General features: G+C 38.8%; 3 protein-coding genes across 13 annotated transcripts in view; 2 read left to right on the top strand and 1 right to left on the bottom strand.

Annotated features, from left to right (window-relative positions):
• Positions 1-20,734, top strand: part of NCOA7 (nuclear receptor coactivator 7) — a 159,565-nt gene that overhangs the window by 75,274 nt on the left and 63,557 nt on the right. For all 11 annotated transcript variants that reach the window (XM_050788676.1, XM_050788677.1, XM_050788682.1 and 8 more), the window contains one exon: positions 3,033-3,253. In XM_050788676.1, coding sequence (XP_050644633.1) covers positions 3,033-3,253 — 221 coding nt within the window. The remainder of the gene's footprint in view (positions 1-3,032; positions 3,254-20,734) is intronic.
• LOC126953277 (cell division control protein 42 homolog) lies at positions 5,854-7,723 on the bottom strand. The gene has a single exon (XM_050788731.1). The coding sequence runs from the start codon at positions 7,634-7,636 to the stop codon at positions 7,061-7,063; it is 576 nt and encodes a 191-aa protein (XP_050644688.1). The 5' UTR covers positions 7,637-7,723; the 3' UTR covers positions 5,854-7,060.
• Positions 6,887-20,734, top strand: part of HINT3 (histidine triad nucleotide binding protein 3) — a 124,863-nt gene continuing 111,015 nt past the window's right edge. The window contains exon 1 of the mRNA XM_050788732.1: positions 6,887-6,899. The gene's annotated coding sequence lies outside the window, so the exon portion shown is untranslated. The remainder of the gene's footprint in view (positions 6,900-20,734) is intronic.

Here is a 20,734-nt window from a genome sequence, read left to right as displayed (position 1 = left end):
GCTGATTGAGTAGCTTATAGATTCTAGATATTAGTCCTTTGTCAGATGCATAGTTTGTAAATATTTTCTCCCATTCTGTGGGTTGTCTGTTTACTCTCATGATCTCTTTTTATTTTTTTTGTTGTGAACAAGCTTTTTAGTTTAATTAGGTCACATTTATTTTTGTTTTTATTGCATTTGCTTTTGGGGTCTAAGTCATAAATTCTTTGCTTAGGCCAATGTCCAGAAGAGTTTTTGTTTGTTTGTTTGTTTTTAAGAAAGAGTCTTTCTCTGTCACCCAGGCTGGAGTTCACTGGCGCAATCTCAGCTCACTGCAACCTCCACCACCTGGGTTCAAGTGATTCTCTTGCCTCAGCCTCCTGAGTAGCTGGAACTACAGGCAGATGCCACCACACCCACCTAATTTTTGTATCTTTAGTACAGATGGGGTTTCACTATGTTGGTCAGGCTGGTCTCAAACTCCAGACCTCGTGATCTGCCTGCTTCGGCCTCCCGAAGTGCTGGGATTACAGGCGTGAGCCACCACGCCCAGCCCAGAAGAGTTTTTACTAGGTTTTCTTCTAGAGATTTTGTGGTTCAGGTCTTAGAGTTAAGTCTTTAATCCATCTTGAGTTGATTTTTATGTGTGGTGAGAGATAAGGGATGCAGTTTCATTGTTCTACATATAGCTATTCAGTTTTTCCAGCACCATTTATTGAATAGGATTTCCTTTCCCCAATTTATGTTTTTGTATGCTCTGTTGAAGATCAATTGGTTGTATTTGGTTTTATTTCTGGGTTCTTTATTCTGTTGCGTTGCAATGTCTATATATCTATATTTATACAGGTACCATGCGGTTTTAGTAACTATAGCCTTGTAGTATAATTTGAAGTCGGGTAATGTGATGCCTTCAGATTTGTTCTTTTTGCTTAGGATTGCTTTGGCTATTTGGGCTCTTTTTTGGTTCCATATGAGTTTTAAGATTGTTTTTTCTAATTCTGTGAAAAATGATGTTGGTATTTTGATAGGAATTGCATTTAATCTGTCGATTGCTTTGGGCAGTATGGGCATTTTCACAATATTGATTCTCCTAGTCCATGAGCATGGGATGTATTTTTATTTGTTCATGTCATCTACAGTTCCTTTCAGCAGTGTTTTGTAAGTTTCCTTATAGAGATATTTTGAGTTATTTTTTTTTCTCTTTCTTTTTTCTCTTACTGTCCTTGAGTTCTTGATTTGATTGTCAGCTTAGTCATTGTTGCTGTAGCAGTGCTACTGATTTGTGTACATTGATTTTGTATCCTGAGACTTTACTGAATTTATCAAATCTAGGAGTCTTATGGAGGAGTCTTCAGGGTTTCTAGGTATTTGATTGTATAATTGGCAAACAGAGATAGTTTGACTTCCTCTTTTTTATTTTGGATACTCTTAATTTCTTTCTCTTTCCTGATTGCTCTGGCTAGGACTTCCAGTTTTGGTCTTTTAAACAAACCTTAAAAGATGGCTAAACTAAGAGACGGGGAGTATATTCATCTATGACTTTTCCTCTGCTGCTCTGTCTCTTATGCTATATACTAATTTATTAGCCAATAAATATCTAAGAACCTGGCTGCTCAGTGTTCAGTAAATAATAGCCTAGTTGAAATACCTTGTTGGAATATGGGACCTTTATCTCAAAGTGGAATGTCTCATTTTTCTCACCATGCTTAGTTGTCATGTCTTTATGATTGTATTAGGGGATATTTTACTATTTCTGTTTCTGTTTGTGTTATATGTTGATGTGTATTATGTCAGTTAAGCCTAATAAAAGATCCTATTAGAGACCCAAGGAAGTACAATTGTCACCATTTGAGATATAAGAAAACAAAGGCTCAAGGTGTGAAATTCCTACCCTGAGGTAAGAGTTCTCTTAAGTGTTGTAGCCTCAGGGAGGGACCTCTCTAGCATGTCAGACTGATTTGTTTGACATCACAGAGCAATGCAGTGTAGTATCAAGTTTCAGTCCCTGTGTATCCTACAGTTATGTCATTTTTCTACCCAAACAGGTTCTTATTCATTGATCAACATCAAATAGGACATATGCTCAAGAGGGTGAAGGAAATAGAAATGTATAAGATAAATCTTACTGTGCCTAGATACTTTCTACGTAGGCACAGGGAAAGGGGACGTAGTTTAAAAATATGTATTTACATATGAGTAGAGTACAACATATACTAGAGGCCAAGGCCCTTGTTCTCAAAGCACTTAGATTCTGGTAAGCCAAAAACATTCTCGACTGTCAAGTACAGAGTGACATATCCATTAATTACAGAGTGTGTGTCAACTGAAAATATTTTGAGGTATTGGCTTTCAGTGAATTCTGATAAACTTTATCTCTTACACACATCTTTGGCTCAGGAGTAAAGAATTTGTAACATCAAATATGTTAACTAATAATCAGCCAGCTATCAGTAATCATAATGAAAATCATGTGTTGTCATTATGGCATTTTTCTATCTTAGGAAATGCAGCTCTTTCTTCACTACTATTGCCGTATGTTTAAAGGAAAAGAATTACTCTTATGTGACCCAGTTCACACCTTGTCAAATCCTTTTACTCGGTATGTGAGCCAATTACAAAGGGCTTGTTTTTACGAATGTGCTTGCCCATCAGTCCAAAAGTACCGCTGAAACCAGAAATATTTTCTTAAAATGTAATCTTCCAAACACGGCATTCTGGTAGCATAACCATATATTGTGATTTTAAAAAATGCTCAACATTTCATAGCCTATGGAAGAATCTCATTTTTCCTCAGGCCTATGGCAGTTCTCAATAATTTTATGAGATGTAGTATTGACTATATCAAGTTGAAGAAAGGTCACAGATCTCCATGTAAGAATTTGTAAGTGATTAGAAAATAAAAAAGAACAATAAATGTAATGAAACATATTATAAGGAAAGTGTTTTCTGTATCAGTTCATTAGTTTTCAAAGCCCAGCAGCATGAAATTAATACGATTTCTACCAGCAAATCATCTCTCCAATGTTTTTTCTTTTTTTCCCCTCTTTTCTTAGATTGAAAAAGAAAAAACAAGCCAAACAAAATGCAGAGACAGCCTCAGCTATGGCTACAAGGACTCATACTGGGAAGGAGGATGCCAATACAGTAGTTTTAGAGCCAGACAAGTGCAACATTGCTGTGGAAGAGGAATATATGACTGATGAGAAGAAAAAGAGAAAAAGTAATCAGTTAAAGGAGATTAGGCGTACAGAACTAAAGAGATATTATAGTATCGGTGAGTATTCATGGCGTTACTGCAGTATTTTCATTTAAAAAGCCTATAAGAATTTTTAAAAGGCTATCATTTGTGATGGATCATAATAATGGTAACAGTTTGTGGAGCAGCTGCTATGTGCCCCTGGCCCTTGCTTTATATACATAATCTTGTGTAAGGGGATCACACTAAAATAATGTCTCATTTAAATTTGTGTTCCCAGCATTTAACACAGTGCCCAGCATGTATTGTGTACTAATAAATGTTTATCTGAAGAAGAGTCACTTTCTCTTTATGAGAAATATTTTTCTCAATGTATGTAGACATATTCATAAATATGCCGATAGAAATGCCTGTACTTTTTGTCATTTGCTAGACAGTAGAAAATGGAGGAGACATGGCCTAGCATCTGTCAGTTAAAAAAAAAAAAAAAAAAAGCCCTAGGAGTCTTTTTTTTTTTTTTTTTTTTTTGTTGTTGACAAGGAGTCTTGCTCTGTTGCCTAGGCTGGCGTGCAATGGCATGACCTCAGCTCGCTGCAACCTCTGCCTCCCAGGTTCAAGCAATTCTTCTGCCTCAGCCTCCTGAGTAACTGGGACTGCAGGCGCCCGCCACCACTCCTGGCTAATTTTTTGTATTTTTAGCAGATGGGGTTTTACCATGTTGACCAGGCTGGTCTTGAATTCCTGACCTCAGACACTTGGGAGTCTTAAAGGGAATCTTGAAATGAGTCCACAGTGTTACATAGTTTCTCAGAACAACCCCGGCATCTGAAACTACATTCGCAGAAGTGGCATATCTAGCTTGACCTGAATCATCCATCTCATACCTACTGTTATATCACATACACTCATGGATTTTCTTTCAAAGAGAATGCAAATAAATGAAATAAATAAAGGGTACCAGGAATCAGAACTTGGCATGGTATACAGGTTATGGCATAGTTGAGATTGCTAGGAAAGGGAGAGAAAACTGAGAGCAGTATCTGAGAACACACTGCAAATACGGTAAATGAAATATGGTTTTGTAGCAGAGCAATGACACTTGTTCTGAGCCACCCTCAAGTTGGTCCTAGTTAATACCAAAGTTACAGGAAGACATACGTTTATGTCTCCATGGTTTTTTTAATTTTATTTATTTATTTTATTTATTTACTTATTTATTTTGAGATGGACTCTCACCCTTCGCCCAGGCTGGAGTGCAGTGGCCCGATCTCGGCTCACTGCAAGCTCTGCCTCCCGGGTTCATGGCATCCTCCTGCCTCAGCCTCCCCAGTAGCTGGGACTACAGGTGCCCGCCACCACGCCCAGCTAATTTTTTGTATATTTAGTAGAGATGGGGTTTCACCATGTTAGCCAGGATGGTCTCGATCTCGACCTCGTGATCTACCCTCCTCGGCGTCCCAAAGTCCTGGGATTACAGACATGAGCCACCACACCTGGCCGTGTCTCCATGTTTATTGTAACCTTCCAACAGTGTTAGAAGACATATGGCATGGCATGCAGGTCATGGCATACTTGAGATTGCTAGGAAAGGAGAGAAAGCAAAGGGCAGTTACTGAGAACACACAGAATACGGTAAATGAAATGTGGCCTGGTAGCAGAGCAATGACACTTGTTCTGGGGTGCCCTAAACTTGGTCCTAGTTAATGCCAAAGTTACAGGAAGACATACCTTGTATCCATGTTTAATGTAACCTTCCAACAGTGTTCAAAGATAAAATGGACTGCCCTTTAGGTAGTAATAAGGGCTGCATTGCTGATGTTGCTACCATACAGGCAGATGCTCTCTCGGCAGCCGAAAGCATGTGGTTTGTAGCTTTACAGTCGGCTAAGATGATTGTATAATGTATTACATGTCTTAATGGATGTTTTTAATCTCAAGCTATTCAGTATTTTATAAAAAGCTGTAACTGTCAACCTGTTGAAAGATACTTATGTGCTGTTAATAAGCTTCCTCTTAAAATGTAAATATTAAATATTATCCCTTATTTCCAAAAAGAGGAAAAGGATTAAGGAAAATTGCATTTCATATCTTTTGTTTGTTTTGAGATTGGGTCTTGCATTGTCACTCAGGCTGGAGTACAGTGGTAGGATTATAGCTCACTGCAACCTCCGACTTCAGGGCTCAAGCAGTCTTCCTGCCTCAACCTCCTGAGTAGCTGGGATTACAGGCACATGACACCACACCTAGATATATATATATATATATATATATTTTTTTTTTTTAAGAGAGAGAGATGGGGTCTCACCATAAAACTGGTTTCAAGCTTCTAGCCCCAAGCAGTCTTCCTGCCTCGAAGTCCTACCCTCCAGCAATCCTCCTGCCTTGGCCTCCCAAAGCATATATATATATATATATATATATATATATATATATATATTCTTTTTTTTTTTTTTTTTGAAGGGTTTTTGTTTGTTTATTACATCTGAAAAGAATGCATATACAAAGAATTGAGACATGAGAAAGCATTGGTTCAACACTAATGAATCTACAAGAATTAGGATTGGGAAGGTGGGAAAGATTACCTCAACATTTTTAAAAATTGGAAACTGCAACCAAAATAAGCTGATAAAATCCCTATTAGCACTTATTAAGAGTCTTTATTAAGACTCTTTCCATGATTTTTATTAAACTAGAGAGCCTCACCTGGCTGCTCTAGGGTTCCTCATATGCAAAACAGAAATAAGGGGATTCCCCTGACTGGTCCCCATGTTGTTAAGTGTTCTCCCCACCCCCACCCTACCCCCAGCTTCTTAATGAAGCAGGCCTCCATCCTCCTAACTTGAGAGGATGTGAATCATTCCACAGATGTCTGTCTTCTAGCACCACCCCTCGTATTTCCTCTACATACCAGGTCTTCAGCTGCATTCTAGGAACACCATATACTACTGAGCTGCAAATCTATGCTAAGCATATAAGACAATGACTGAGAGGGAAAAAATTTTTTTTAATTACAAACTCAATTCATTTGGTGCATTTCAAAGGTGCAATACTTTTCTTCATTTATCAGTGAAAGAAGTTAGAAATCAACTTCCCAAAAAAAACAATGAATGGCAAACAAATGTCCTTGAAAGTCACAGTCACATATAGTGCGTCCTAGAAAAGAGGAGGGGTAAGACAGGCTCCACCCACTTTCATGAGTTTCATCAAATACTGGATCTACTCAAGGGTGGAGAGAAAAGGCAACTTTCAAAAAGGAGTATGTTATTAAATGAGGCATTTACTATACTCCTTCCTAAGAGCACCAGATGGGGAACATGTTTTCTAAACTAGATCTAGGAAGTGGAATGTGGAATCAATCCGTCCTCCTCCCCTTAAGGGCTATCCACTGGTTAATGAATTAAAAAAACAAGACTAAAAAACAAACCCCACACACACTCCCCCCCAAAAAAGAGGAGGGAAAAAAAAAAAAAAAAAAACACTAAGATGTCCCAGATGTCTCCAGAGTGGAACCAGGGAGCAGCTTCAACAATTCCAATTAGTCTGTTACAGTCATCCACAAGCATGCCTTGCTTATAAACCAAAAAAAAAAAAAAAAAAAAAAAAAAACCCACTACTTTTTTTTTTTTTTTTTTCAAACAACAAAACAAAAACTGGTACTAATCACTTTTCTGACAATACACAATTACTCAAAATTAACTAGTACTGGGAGGGGAAAGGGGGGGCCGTACCTATGGGCCTTGTCTCACACGAGTGCATGTGGGTAGGTGCAGGGCATTTGTCATTATTGCAAAAACGAATTTTAATTTTTAATCTTTAGTTTGATTTAAACATTGCTTTTAGTATGATGCCGACACCAGCTGTGCAGAAAGGGCTCTGGAGAGATGTTCATAGCAGCACACACCTGCGGCTCTTCTTCGGTTCTGGAGGCTCCAGGGCAGCCAATATTGCTTCGTTAAATACATTCTTTAGGCCTTTCTGTGTGAGTGCGGAACACTCCACATACTTGACAGCCTTCAGGTCACGGGCCAGCTTTTCAGCAGTCTCTGGAGTGATAGGCTTCTGTTTGTTCTTGGCAAGTTTCTGAATAGTGGAGGGGTCATCTCTGAGATCAATTTGAGTCCCAACAAGCAAGAAAGGAGTCTTTGGACAGTGGTGAGTTATCTCAGGCACCCACTTTTCTTTCACATTTTCAAATGAAGATGGAGAGACCACTGAAAAACAGACTAGAAATACATCTGTTTGTGGATAACTCAGCGGTCGTAATCTGTCATAATCCTCTTGCCCTGCAGTATCAAAAAGTCCAAGAGTATATGGTTCTCCACCAATCATAACTGTGACTGCATAGTTGTCAAAAACAGTTGGTACATATTCCGATGGAAATTTGTTTGTTGTGTAGGATATCAGGAGACATGTTTTACCAACAGCACCATCGCCCACAACAACACACTTAATTGTCTGCATTGCTGAAATAGTTTTGTATCCACTTTAAATATTTCAAATCTGATGTTGACCTCAGCTTCTCCACCGGGGCGTTGGCAGCACTCCTTTTTTTTTTTTTTTTTAAATACTGAGTCTCACTCTGTCACCCAGGCTGGAGTGCCATGGCACAATCTCAGCTCACTGCAATCTCTGCCTCTGGGGTTCAAGTGATTCTTCTGCCTTAGCCTCGCGAGTAGCTGAGATTACAGGTGCACGCCATAATGCTTGGCTAATTTTCATTCTTTTAGTAGAGTCGGGATTTCACCATATTGGCCAGGCTGTTCTTGAACGCCTGACTTCAAGTGATCCACCCACTTTGGCCTCCTAAAGTGCTGGGATTACAGGCGTGATCCACTGCACCCGACCCCAAAGTGTATGCTTTTTTTTTTTTTTTTTTAATGATTTCTCACTGTATTAGGATAGCCTTTTTATGTGGTATACTCTGTCGCATGTGTAATGCTGAGTCTGAAACAATGCCCTTCATTCTTTACCTGACTGATTCTTTCTTGACTTAACAAAATCAGCTCAATCATCGTTTCTTCCAGAAGCCCTCCTTGTCCCTGTCCAGGTTAGACTGCCTTTCTGCATTGTTATTATGGATGTACTTGATTACCTATGTACAGGCTGGGGTGACTTAGACCCTAGAGTATTAGCTTTGTGTAGTGTCTTCAGCGTGACAGGTGCTCTTTAAGTGTGCACTGAAAGGAATAATTAATACGTACATAAATGAATACTCTATTTTTAATTGTTGGAGTTTCAAGAAAACTCTGGAAGAGCATAGGTAATAATGTAGTCATTGGGTCAGAAGTATCCTGTGATTTTATTTGGTAGCAATAAGTAAAGAAATGTGGCCAGGCTCAGTGGTTACACACTTGTAATTTTACCCAGCACTTTGGGAGGCTGAGGTAGGAGGATCACTGGAGGCTGGGAGTTCAAAGCCAGCTCAGGCAATGTACAAGATCCTGTCTCTACAAAATATACATTAGCCAGGCGTAGTGGCATACGCCTATAGTCCCAGCTACTTGGGATGCTGAGGTGAGAGAATTGCTTGAGTCCAGGAGTTGGAGGGTACACTAATATACTGCACTCCAGGCTGAGTGACAGAGCGAGACACTGTCTCTGAAACAAACAAACAAAAAAGAAATGCCATTAAAGTTTATCATCTCTCAAGAATGACAATGATAGCAACCGGTTTGGAGGTTTGAGGCATTTCCTCAGGAGAACCCAGTGCTTAGATAAAACCTCTAGGTGAAATTCCAGGGTTCCTTGACCCTTTCCAAATCTGACTAGAGTTGACAAACTCTCATCTTGGCAGGTTTGCTGACTCTCCCAGCATCTGACCTGGCGTGTTTCTCAGTCCCATCCCAAGGTGATGTTCTCTACCACTAGATGGAGCATCAGACCTCAAGTCAAGAGCATCTCAGTTCACTGCTGCTTTTGGTGGCTCTAGTCTAGGAGGGAAGGGGAGACTTTGCCATTGCATGCCAGCCTGGGTGACAAGAGTGAAACTCTGTCTAAAAAGAAAAAAAAGAAAGAAAATGGGAGGATCTCGTTGACTTGCTAAGGATTTGGGATTTACCTTGTAGTCAGTGAAGAGCCATTGGAGGAGAATGTCAAGAGAAAAGGAAATTCTCTACTTTTTGTTTGCTCTATATTTAGTTTACCATCAATTCTGTGATTAATCTAACATGAAGACAGGCTGTGCTGGTCTGAGACTAGGGCTTAGGGGAAGGAGCACACTGCAGCAACACACAGCAGCATTTGATGGTCAGTATAGTGTGTGAGGGAGAAATAAAAACAGAGTCAAAAATTGATAGACTAGGAAGCTCAAGAAGGAGGAAAGAAGATAATGAATTTATGTTTGGAGATGTTTTTGAGGTGCCAGGTAGATTTGTCTAGAGGGGCCTAAATTTCAGGTGAAAGGCCTACAAATTGCTACTTAGAGGTGTCAGATGAATCCACATGTGTAAAACAAAAGTAATCCAGTGAATATACAGAGAGCCAAAATGAAAAGTTAATGGACAACAAATAATAATGAATGTATAGAAAAAAAGACTAGGAGGATATATAACAATATGTTGATAGTTGTTTTCTCTGCTTACAGAAATTGCAAGGCAGTTTTTTTTGTATAGTTATTTTTAATATTAATCAGAAAATAAAGAGTTGAAAATAAAGTAAAAGTAAGAGCTTTGCAAAAATCAAAAGCATTAGACAAATATGAAGTTCTATAAGCAATATATAACAAAATAATTACTTTCTGTAGGTATCTATTCCACATCTGTAACATCATCTGCCTGATCTAAAGAAGTGTATTTTAACAAAATAATGTTTTCACTTGTGAAATTACTTTTATCTGTGCCTCACTTAATCCTTGGGTAATAAGTCATTGCTATCTCCTGACACTTAGGAAAACACAACAGTTGAGATACTAATAAAGGATGCTTCGGAAAGATTGAGTCACTAGAATTGCCTCATAACAACATGGTGCTGATTCTAAAAATGCTTTGCTTTTGAGAGGGGAGTAGGAGAAAGGAAGTGGAGAGATTATATTGAGGCAGATGGCGTCAGATAAATCTAGATCCAACACCTAGCGCAGCACCTGGCACACAGTAAGCATCAAAAAATCCTTCTAGACTGAGTGAACTGAGCCATTTTGTGCTTTCATTTGTGTTTACTAATATATAAAGTACTCCTTTTTCATTTATTCTGTTTGCGTAAACTCTTAAGGAATTTTTTGGTGATAATGTGTCAATGTATTTTTCAAAATTTGTTATTAAGTTAAATTTGATACAAGCACCTTGGAATGTTTATAAATGTATTAAAAGATGTTTGGTCTATATTAAAATATCAAAATGTATTAAATTGACATGAACTATATCATAGGATACTTTTTCTTTTTCTTTTTGTTGAGACAGAGTCTTGCTCTGTTGCTCAGGCTAGAGCGCAGTGGCACAATCTCAACTCACTGCAACCTCTGCTTCCCAGGTTCGAGGGATTCTCATGCCTCAGCCTCCCAAGTAGATGAGATTACAGGCACACGCCACCACACCCACCTAATTTTTGTATTTTTAGTAGAGACAGGGTTTCACCATGTTGGCCAGGCTGGTCTCCAACTCCTGACCTCAAGTGATCCACTTACCTTGGCCTCCCAAAGTGCTGGGATTACAGGCGTGAGCCACGGCACCCTGCCCGGATTCTTTTATATTAAAGGAATTCATTATTTCTTAAACTTAGAATAGTGAACATCTTTGCTTCTAAGAATATGGAGATAGAAATGGAAATTTTCCAAATATAGGTAAAATTTCAGTGTAGGGAAGTTCTTCATTTGAAACATAGCTGTGCAGCCATAAGATTGGAAAGAGATGGACACATTTTATAAATAAGGGGGGACAAGACTAAATTGGGATAAAATATATTATAATTATGTAATGTTTTAATATAAAAGGTGAATACCAAGATCTTGGATAGTGAAGTTGAATTTTAAGAAAATTATACTTGGGAGGTCATTATAACAAACATAAAAGACTTAAATAAGAGGGCATAACTCATTTTTTGATTATCATAGTCAAAGATTTATTTAAAGAGAACCTCTGCAGTACAAAGAATGAATTTAGCTTTCAGTATAAAATCTGTAATGTCTATATTAATCATTTCGAATCATAGTTTTTCCTCCTGAACTCTAAAGAAACTTAAAAAAATAAATGAAATCCTTTACTTTTCCTTTGATATCTGTTTCGGTTTTTTGACAATATGGAAGTAACAGACTACTAAGTTATTTCTCACAAAGGCAACCCGACACTTTTCCATAGACAGATTACTTTTTCTTAATGTTTTTTTCCTAACTACACATGTGAAGATTTCATGTCCATCATTTGTCTTTGTTTTACATAGCAAGTTCAGAGAGCCAAAGTTATGTTACATTTGATTAATCAATTTCTAAACATAAACAGGTCAAACCACAAGTGTCTAATAACATTGCTTTTCTGTTCGAAAGTAATGATCATCCTGGTACTTTAAATCTTAGAAAATCAAAGAATACAGGATTAAAATGGACTTTCACGTAGAAAAAGGATGCCAAGAATCCAATTAATATTTTTTTTTAAATCAAGCAGAATGGGCTTAAGAGATTTGGGTGTAAAATAAATGGAAATTATTTGGATGAAAATAGTTAGGCCTGTACTTCTTGGGGCCATCAGTGAAGTCAAATTAGTGTTTTCGTGACCCACCTGGGTGGTGAGAGGACAAACCTGAGGTGTGCCCCCAGAATGCATGCAGTGTGGCTGAAGGAATGAAAGTGATAAGAGAAGCCGGGCACAGTGGCTCACGCCTATAATCCCAGCACTTTGGGAAGCCGAGGTGGGTGGATCACCTGAAGTCGGGAGTTCGAGACCAGCCTGACCAATGTGGAGAAACCCTGTCTCTACTAAAAATACAAAAATTAGCTGGACATGGTGGCACATGCCTGTCATTCTAGCTACTCAGGAGGCTGAGGCAGGAGAATCGCTTGAACCCGGGAGGCAGAGGTTGCAGCGAGCCAAGATTACGCCATTGCTCTCCAGCCTGGGCAATAAGAGTGAAATTCCATCTCAAAAAAAAAAAAAAAAAAAAAAGAAAGAAAGTGATAATACGACAGATATGGGAGGTGTAAATGAAGAGTCTGAGGATCAAAGGTGTTCTTGGTGAAGAGGACAGAACCTCGGGAGTAGAAGCAGTCATCAAAGCTGGAATCAGATAAGAAGATGCTTTAATGAGCTAAGACTCATGCCTAAGTGGAGAAATAAGAGCTTACCTTAGGCAGAATTATGGGGAATACTCAGTCCTCTGCATAACTGTAGCAAATGTTTCAGGTCATGAATAAATGATAAAGAGATGATCTTTTAAAAACATTATCTACAAAGGAGCAAAGAAAAACTTTAGAAACAGACTTCTTCATTAGTGGTAAATGCCAGAGGAATTAAAATCTCTTCAGACTTGTAAGGCAAAAGCTGTTTTTCAAGGTCAAAGACAAGACATTCTCAGACATAGAAGGATTGAGGAAAGAGATCTTTTGTGTCATAGATTACCTTAAACAAATTTGTGAACAAATTAGGTCATTTTGGCAGTGCTCATGTGAATGGCATTTTTGCCATTGTGGGCTTCAGTGGACTGTTGCTGCTTTTTTTTTTTTTTCTCTTCTTTTCTGTTTTCTACATTATCACTTTTGAAAATGTTTTGATAACATTTTCAACATAATTGACTTTTCCATTCACACTGTTTGCAAAAACTACTTTACTTGTGGCTAGGTGTGGTGGCTCATGCCTGTAATCACAGCACTTTGGGAGGCCGAAGCAAGCAGATCACCTGATCAAGATCATCCTGGCCAACATGGTGAAACCCCGTCTCTACTGAAAATTCAAAAAAATTAGCTGGATGTGTGGTGCATGCCTGTAGTCCCGGCTACTCGGGAGGCTGAGGCAAGAGAACCGCTTGAACCCAGTATGCGGAGGTGGCAGTGAGTCTAGATTGCATCACTGCACTCTAGCCTGGGCAACAGAGTGAGACTTCGTCTCAAAACAAAACAAAAACGAAAAAAAACCTGCTTTACTTAAAAACTAAAAATATTGGCCGGATGCAGTGGCTCACACCTGTAATCCCAGCACTTTGGGAGGCCAAAGCGGGCGGATCACGAGATCAGGAGATCGAGACCATTCTGGCTAACACGGTGAAACCCCGTTTCTACTAAAAAAAAATTCAAAAAATTAGCCAGGTGTGCTGACAGGCACCTGTAGTCCCAGCTACTCGGGAGGCTGAGGCAGGAGAATGGCGTGAATCTGGGAGGCGGAGCTTGTAGTGAGCCGAGATCATGCCACTGCATTCCAGCCTGAGCAACAGAGCGAGACTCCGTCTCAAAAAAAAAAAAAAAACCAAAAAATATTAAACATATGGTAAACCATGTTCTATAGAAAATTGTTCCAAAAGGAAAAAGGAATTTAGAATCTAGAAATCAGTTATATTTCCTTAGAAACCCCAGTAGTTAGGGAGCATGAGTGTTCACAATTAAGTAACTGTAAAACAAACACCCCTGAGGACACCTGTGACTGCACCAGCTTTGTTTCAAGGGACACTCCTTTCCTGACCTCACAGCCCCAGCACTCTCATTAACACAATATTTTGTAACCCATTCTTGTCATTGTTGGAACAAAAGGTACAGTCACTATGCAAAAGCAACTATATCTTAACAAGCCTGTCCTACTGCATATGAACTTGAACTCAGAGTCTAGTTCCATTATAATCATAGTGGTCTGCATAATGCAAATCTCATACCCTACTTAATCTGTCTTGTTATATTCACTTGCATTATTTTTTTTTTTTTTTTTTTTTTTTTTTTTTTGAGACGGAGTCTGGCTCTGTCACCCAGGCTGGAGTACAGTGGCCGGATCTCAGCTCACTGCAAGCTCCGCCTCCCGGGTTCACGCCATTCACTTGCATTATAAAAAATCTCATTGTAAGAGAAATGCCCAAATGTGGTTTGGGCTGAGGGAAAGACATACAGATTCACTAAGTACAGTATAAAAGAGGAAAAATACTCTAATTCTGTCTTTGTTTGGGCTGCTCGATCCACAAAATACCATATAACTGAGTGGCTTATAAAATAACAGACATGTATTTCTCACAGTTCTGGAGGCTGGAAAGTCCCAGATTAAGGCACTGGCAAATGTGGAGTGTGTTGAGAGCCCATATCCTCATAGACCACCATCCTCTCACTCTGAGCTCACATGGTAGAAGGGTGAGGGGTGTTTGGCCTCATTTATAGGGGCAATAATCCCAGCCATGAGAGTACTGCCAAGATAACCTAACCACCTCTCAATGGCCCCTTTTCCTAATACCACACATTTATGGGTGAGGATTTCAACATATGAATTGTGGGGGGACATAACATTTAAATCTTAGCAAATACATTGATGGCTGAAGAGTGATGCGGTCAGGTTTTTTTTTTTTTTGGAGGGCAATTTGGCCATTTTTATCAAGACCCTTTTGGCATATTCTTTGACCCAACAATTCTGTTTTTAGTAATTCATCCTAAGCAGTCATGAGCATATTAGAAGATTTAACTGCAGTAACTATCATTGCATTGTTTAAAATAGCAGGAAATGAAAAATAACATAAATGATATAAAATGGAATTACTATGTGCCACTTTAAAATGAAGTAGAAAAATAGTTAATGATATGGGAAATTTTCACCAAATACTACAGTAAAAAAGTGGGTTGACAATGGTTGCTGATTATGATTCCATTTTTGTTTAAAAAAATAAGTCACCTACATACATATAAAAAGAGGTATGGAGAGTTTCTAGAAGTATATTCACCAGAATGCCAACATTGGTCTCTCTGATTGGAGGGAAAATGAATGACCTTTATTTATTTATTTTTATTTGTGTGTCTAAATGACTGCCATAGTCTGAATATTTGTGTCCCCCCCACCCAACCCCAAATTTATATGTTGAAATCCTACTTCCCAATGTGATAGTATCAAGAGGAGGGATCTTTAGGAAGTAATGAGGCCATATGGGTGGCAACCTCATGATTGGGATTAATATTCTTAGAAAACAGACTTCAGAGAGCTGCCTGGTTGAGAACGCGCTGTCTACGAACCAGGATGAGGGAAAAATATGCCGAGTTTGCCAGTGCCTTGATGTTGGACTTCCCAGTGTCCAGAACTCTGGGAAATAAATTCCTGTTGTTTATAAGCCACCAGTTTAGGGTATTTTGTTATAGCAGCCTGAATGTACTAAGACAATGGCTGTATATAGTTTTGATTCATGTGAAATTGGCTTTCATATTTCCTCTGTTTTCTTCTGGAGTGTTAATGTGCACAGTTAGGTCCTTGATCCATTTTTGAAAAGAAAAAGCTGTTCTCAGAAAAGTATTTTGGAGGGTGGGAAAGAGGGTGAGAAGAGGAGGAGAAGCAGCATCAGACATAAGGAAGAACAGAAAGAACTATTTTCCATGAATATCTCCTTTGTGTTAGATCCCTTATTTCACTATTTAATTTAGGACTTACCATGATCTGCTACAAAACATGTAGCCTATTTCACAAATGTAAAAACTGAGAAGCTGAGTAACTGGCCAGGGATCCACTGTCGGCTAGCATGGAGCCAGGATTCATACCCTGCCCTCTTTGGCACCAAAGTCTGAGTTTTTTCCACAAACAAGGGGGACCTTCTCCATGCTGAGTGCAGTAGTAGATTCTAGAGCAAAGCGTTTTATAAGATTGATAACTTCCCTGTGCTTTAAGCACTTGCGTTTTAGATTTTACCACAGTATGACTCATTTTAGTCGAGGACTGTGTTGCCTGTGACTTGCTTGAAAGAAGGAAGGTAACATGTACTGCATGACATTTTCCTTTGTGCCACAGGTTAAAACAGAGTTCATATTGAGTATAGGGTTCATTCTTCCCTGACACATCTTTTTTTTAAAAATGTAATGGTAACAGCTTATACTTTATAAAGTGCTACATAACAATACTGAATGTTTTAATTGTGCTTTTTATAGAGTCAGGTCAATAATTTGAGAAGTGTGCATTGCCAATAGAGAAGATGTTATTTCTTTTTAAAATCTATTTATTTATTTTATGTTTTTTAAAGACAGGGTCTCTCTGTGTGTTTTCCAGGCTGGAGTGCAGTGGTGCAATCATAGCTCACTGTATTCTTACCTCCTGGGCTCAAGTGATGCTCCCACCTCAACCTTCCATGTAACCGGGACTTTAGGCATGTGGCACCACGCCTGGCTGATTTTTTATATTTTCTTTCTTTCTTTCTTTTTTCTCTTTTGTAGACACAGGGTCTCCCCATCTTACTCAGGCTGGTCTTGAACTCCTGTCCTCAAGCAATTCTCCCACCTCAGCCTTCCAGTGTTCTGGGATTACAGATGTGAGCCACTGCACCCAGCCAAGAAGATATTTCTTTAGGCAAATACAAGTGCTATATTTTCTTCAAAGACATACGACTTTAGGCCAGGCACGGTGGCTCACACCTGTAATCCCAGCACTTTGGGAGGCCAAGGTGGGCAGATCAACTGAGGTTGGGAGTTTGAGACCAGCCTGACCAACATGGAGAAATGACATCTCTACTAAAACTACAAAATTAGCCGGGCATGGTGGCACATGCCTGTAATGCCAGCTACTTGCGAGGCTGAGGCAGGAGAATCGCTTGAACCCGAGAGGCAGAGGTTGTGATGAGCTGAGATCGTGCCATTGCACTCCAGCCTGGACAATAAGAGCGAAACTCCATCTCAAAAAAAAAAAAAAAAAAAGAAAAAAAAAGACATATAACTTTATTTTTTGCTATTCAATCTTGAATCTATCTGTATTGATTTGAGAGTGGTCCAAATTTTTCTCCAAATCTTAGCCATTATTCATCTAGCTTCACTTAATTATAATCCCTAAAGTCCCTTGAGCCCTTACTGTGCACATTGCAAAGTGCTTTTTCTGAATCACCTTATCAAATTCTTACGGTAACTCTTTGGGAATTCAGTAGTATCCCCATTTTGTGCACTGGGAGACTGTCTTTAGGTTACTTCCCCAAGGTTACCTAGTGAGCAGATGGTAGACCAGGACTCTCATTCACAGTCCATCTGATGCCAGAACCTTCCCTCCAACATTAAGTTACATTATATTTATGGGGAAAACCAGCCTCTTCTCATTTATAATGGTGCTTTTATTTTCACCAAATTTCTGTTTTTTGGTGATATCACTGCAATGTTTTAATTGCTGTGGCTTTATAATCATGTATTTCAACATCAGTAGACTGTGCTTACCCTCACTTCTCTTTGAAAAATAATTTTGGATAGTCTTATATATTTATGCTTCTAGATAAGCATGGTTTTCGATTTGGAAAGTGTTCCTTTGCCATAAAACATTATTTTTTATTTAAATTGCATTTAAACATTAATTTGATAAAAGTGAAATATTCATTTAAAGATGAGATTTCCTACTTAGGAGTATTATGTCCATTTAGACACTTCAGTTAAGCATTTTAATTTTCTTTATATATATCTTGTCATTGTCTTGTTATACTTATTCCTAGATGTTACATAGTTTGATACCACTTTACCTGGGACTTTTCCGATTACACTTCTGTTACAAAAATTTAAAAAATTATTATATCTGGCCACCTTAGCGAACAACTTTGTGAATTTTTGACATTTTCATGATAATATTGGTTCTTTACGCAGATAATTATGTTATCCACTAATGACCACATTTTCATTTCTTTTCAGTATTTAAAACTTTTCATCTGGTGCTTTGACTAGATTTCAGAACAAAGTTGGGTATAAACCATAAATTGATGTTAGTAATGTTTTATTTTTAAAAAAATTACTTTTGCTTTTGGTTTCTGATGTAAGAGCTCATCTCAGTTTATACAGGTGTATTTTAGGAGAGGTTAGAAGAGTGCTTAATTTCTCAAGAGACGTTGAGCGTGTGGGTACCTGTAGCGCATTCGGACGCAGAGATGGCCTTGTGGTGCTGTGCAAGGTAACCTCTGATGAGTGGCAGGGATTCCCTCTTTATCCTGGAGTTTCCATTATGTTTGTAGTGTTGCTGCTTTTATCTTCACTACAAGGCTTTTTTCTTTATGACCTGAAATACTTGTGGTTTAGCCTCACATTAGGTTCGCCTCTATGTTGTACTTTAGTGGATACCACTAAATTGGTGGGTACCATGTGCAGAAACCTTAAAAACTTTGCTAGAATTGCTCTTAGGCAATTTAGGCCTTTCCTAGCACAGCTGAAACCAAAGAAAGGGGGTGGAGCTCATGCAGTGCCTGTGGGTATTTTTCCCTCTCCTCAGCTGGAATCTTCCTTCCAGAAAGCTGGGGGTGGGGCCTCACCAGTGCTGTGTTTAGGTAATAAGCCCGTTTCTATAGACCTGGAAGTGACATTGTGAAGTCATTCAGTTTTCATTCCTATGAAGAAACTCTTTTTCATATATACTCTTTAGCGTTGCATTGCTTTTTCAGAAGCATATTTCTAGTGGCTATCAGAATAAAAATTCATCATTAAAGAAGTTCACTCTATTCATAGTTTTCTAACAGTTGGAATTTTTTTGTTCTTTTAAAAAAATACAATAATGGCTGTTTAATTCGTTAAATGCTTTTTTAGCATTTATCAAAATGATCAGATTCTTTTTCTCCTTTAAACAATTTATAAAGCTTTATCATATTAATACTATATCACTGCTGTATTTCTAGATGAAACCTTTTTGCTCATGGTTTATGATTGTTTTAACATACTACTCTATTCAAATTGCTATTTACTTATGTTGACTACATTATTATTAATAACAATAGCATTTGTTAAGCATGTGCTCTGTGCCAAGCTCTGAGATGAACACTGTATGAATCAGCTTAATTTTCTCAACATTTCATTTTACAGATAAACTGATGCACAAAGATTTCAGCTAACTTGATTAATATCACACGGCTATGAAAATGTGTCAGGGTTGCTAGGTAAACCCAGCTCATTTTGACCCCTAAACCAAACTGTGATCAGAAAGATGTTTGATGACGTAAGTGAGATGGTACATGACTTGATTTTATAATTAATACCATCAAACTGCTTCAGCAATCATAGCTGAATGGATCAGTTTCTATTGTAGGGACATGCCTGTCATTGGAAACAGATTCTCCTGTTCATAAATCAGGGTACGCCTTTCTTTGAAAAATCTAGAGAGACACAGACAATTTTTGCCTCTTTGAATTCCCTTCATTTGGAGGTCATAGAAACTATCCTTTAGAGTTACTGGTGATCCTGTGCTGTCAGCCTCCTGAACCCCATTCAGATGCTCTTACGATAGAAATAGATGGAGGAGAGCTGGTCGTTCATGGGTGAGTAAAGAAAGAAGGGGCACATAGTAAGTGTACGCCCCATGCAGAACTGGTCCTGATATAATTTAGAAACCTGATAATTTTCCACACTTCTGTTTGTGCTTGTTCAGATACTTGTTAATAACAGAAAAAAGGCTACATACTATCTTTTCTTCCATTCCTGTATCTAAGTAGAAATTATGGAATCAAGATCCAGGGAATTCACAGATGTCTGTATGATTCTGTTTTCAAGCACAATAATGAATCATGTCCCCTGTCCTGACTTCACCCAGTCCCCAGGGGCCTGTGACAGGAGCCAGATGCTCCAGTTTGAAGGACATTATGTATTGACTTGTTCTTGCTGGTTTTTCTCAGAACCAGCGTGTCTAGGCAGTTCGTTTCTTGATACCCTCCCCAGTCTTCCCCCCACCAGCATACTCAATGTCCACATCTCACATCACTACTTCAGTACTCAAAAATCTCTTATTTGAACCTCAATTTCTTTTGTTGTCTTTTCCCACAGATCTGTTCTCCAATTGTGACAGGCAGACTAATGACCCCCTAAAGATGCCCATGTCCTATTTCCCCAAACCTGTTAGGTTACATAGCAAAGGTGAATCAAGGCTGTAGATGAAATTGAGGTTGCTAATCAGCTGACCTGAAGGAGATTTTCCAGGGCTATCAATGTGGCCCAGTGCAATCACAAGGGACCTTAAAAGTGAGAGGGAGGCAGGAGAGAGAGCATGACACAACTCAGGCAGCATTGCTGACTCTGCCGGTGAAAGCAGGGCCTTGGCTCGAGCTTCCTGCAAACGCAGAACTGGCTAGATATGCTGGTTCTGAGAAAAACCAGGGCTCAAGGCCGGGGCACAAAGTAGCCCACTTCCAAGAGTGAGAAAAGGCAAGGGAACCAGTCCTTCCCTACTCTGCCTCCAGAAGGAAGGTAGTGAGACCTATGCCAGACTTCTAACCTATGAAACTGTAAAATAATAAATCTGCGTTTATGCTTTATTTTGAGCCACAAATGTGTAGTAATTTGTAATAGCAGCAATAGGAAACTCATTCATCATGCCATTCCCCTAACTCTTCTGATATCTCACTACCTGTATCTCAGCCACTGCTCATCCAGCTCCAGCTGCCTTGCTCTGTATAACCACACAGGTAGCCACTTATTTGCTTACTTCTTATGTGGCCTGTTACCCTGGTGTTGAGACCCCACCCCAGAGTATAGTGTTA

Source organism: Macaca thibetana, chromosome 4, assembly GCF_024542745.1.
Source record: "Macaca thibetana thibetana isolate TM-01 chromosome 4, ASM2454274v1, whole genome shotgun sequence".
NCBI lineage: Eukaryota > Metazoa > Chordata > Mammalia > Primates > Cercopithecidae > Macaca > Macaca thibetana.
Note: the sequence above shows the minus strand (reverse complement) of the source record. Positions and strands in the feature narration are given on the sequence as shown.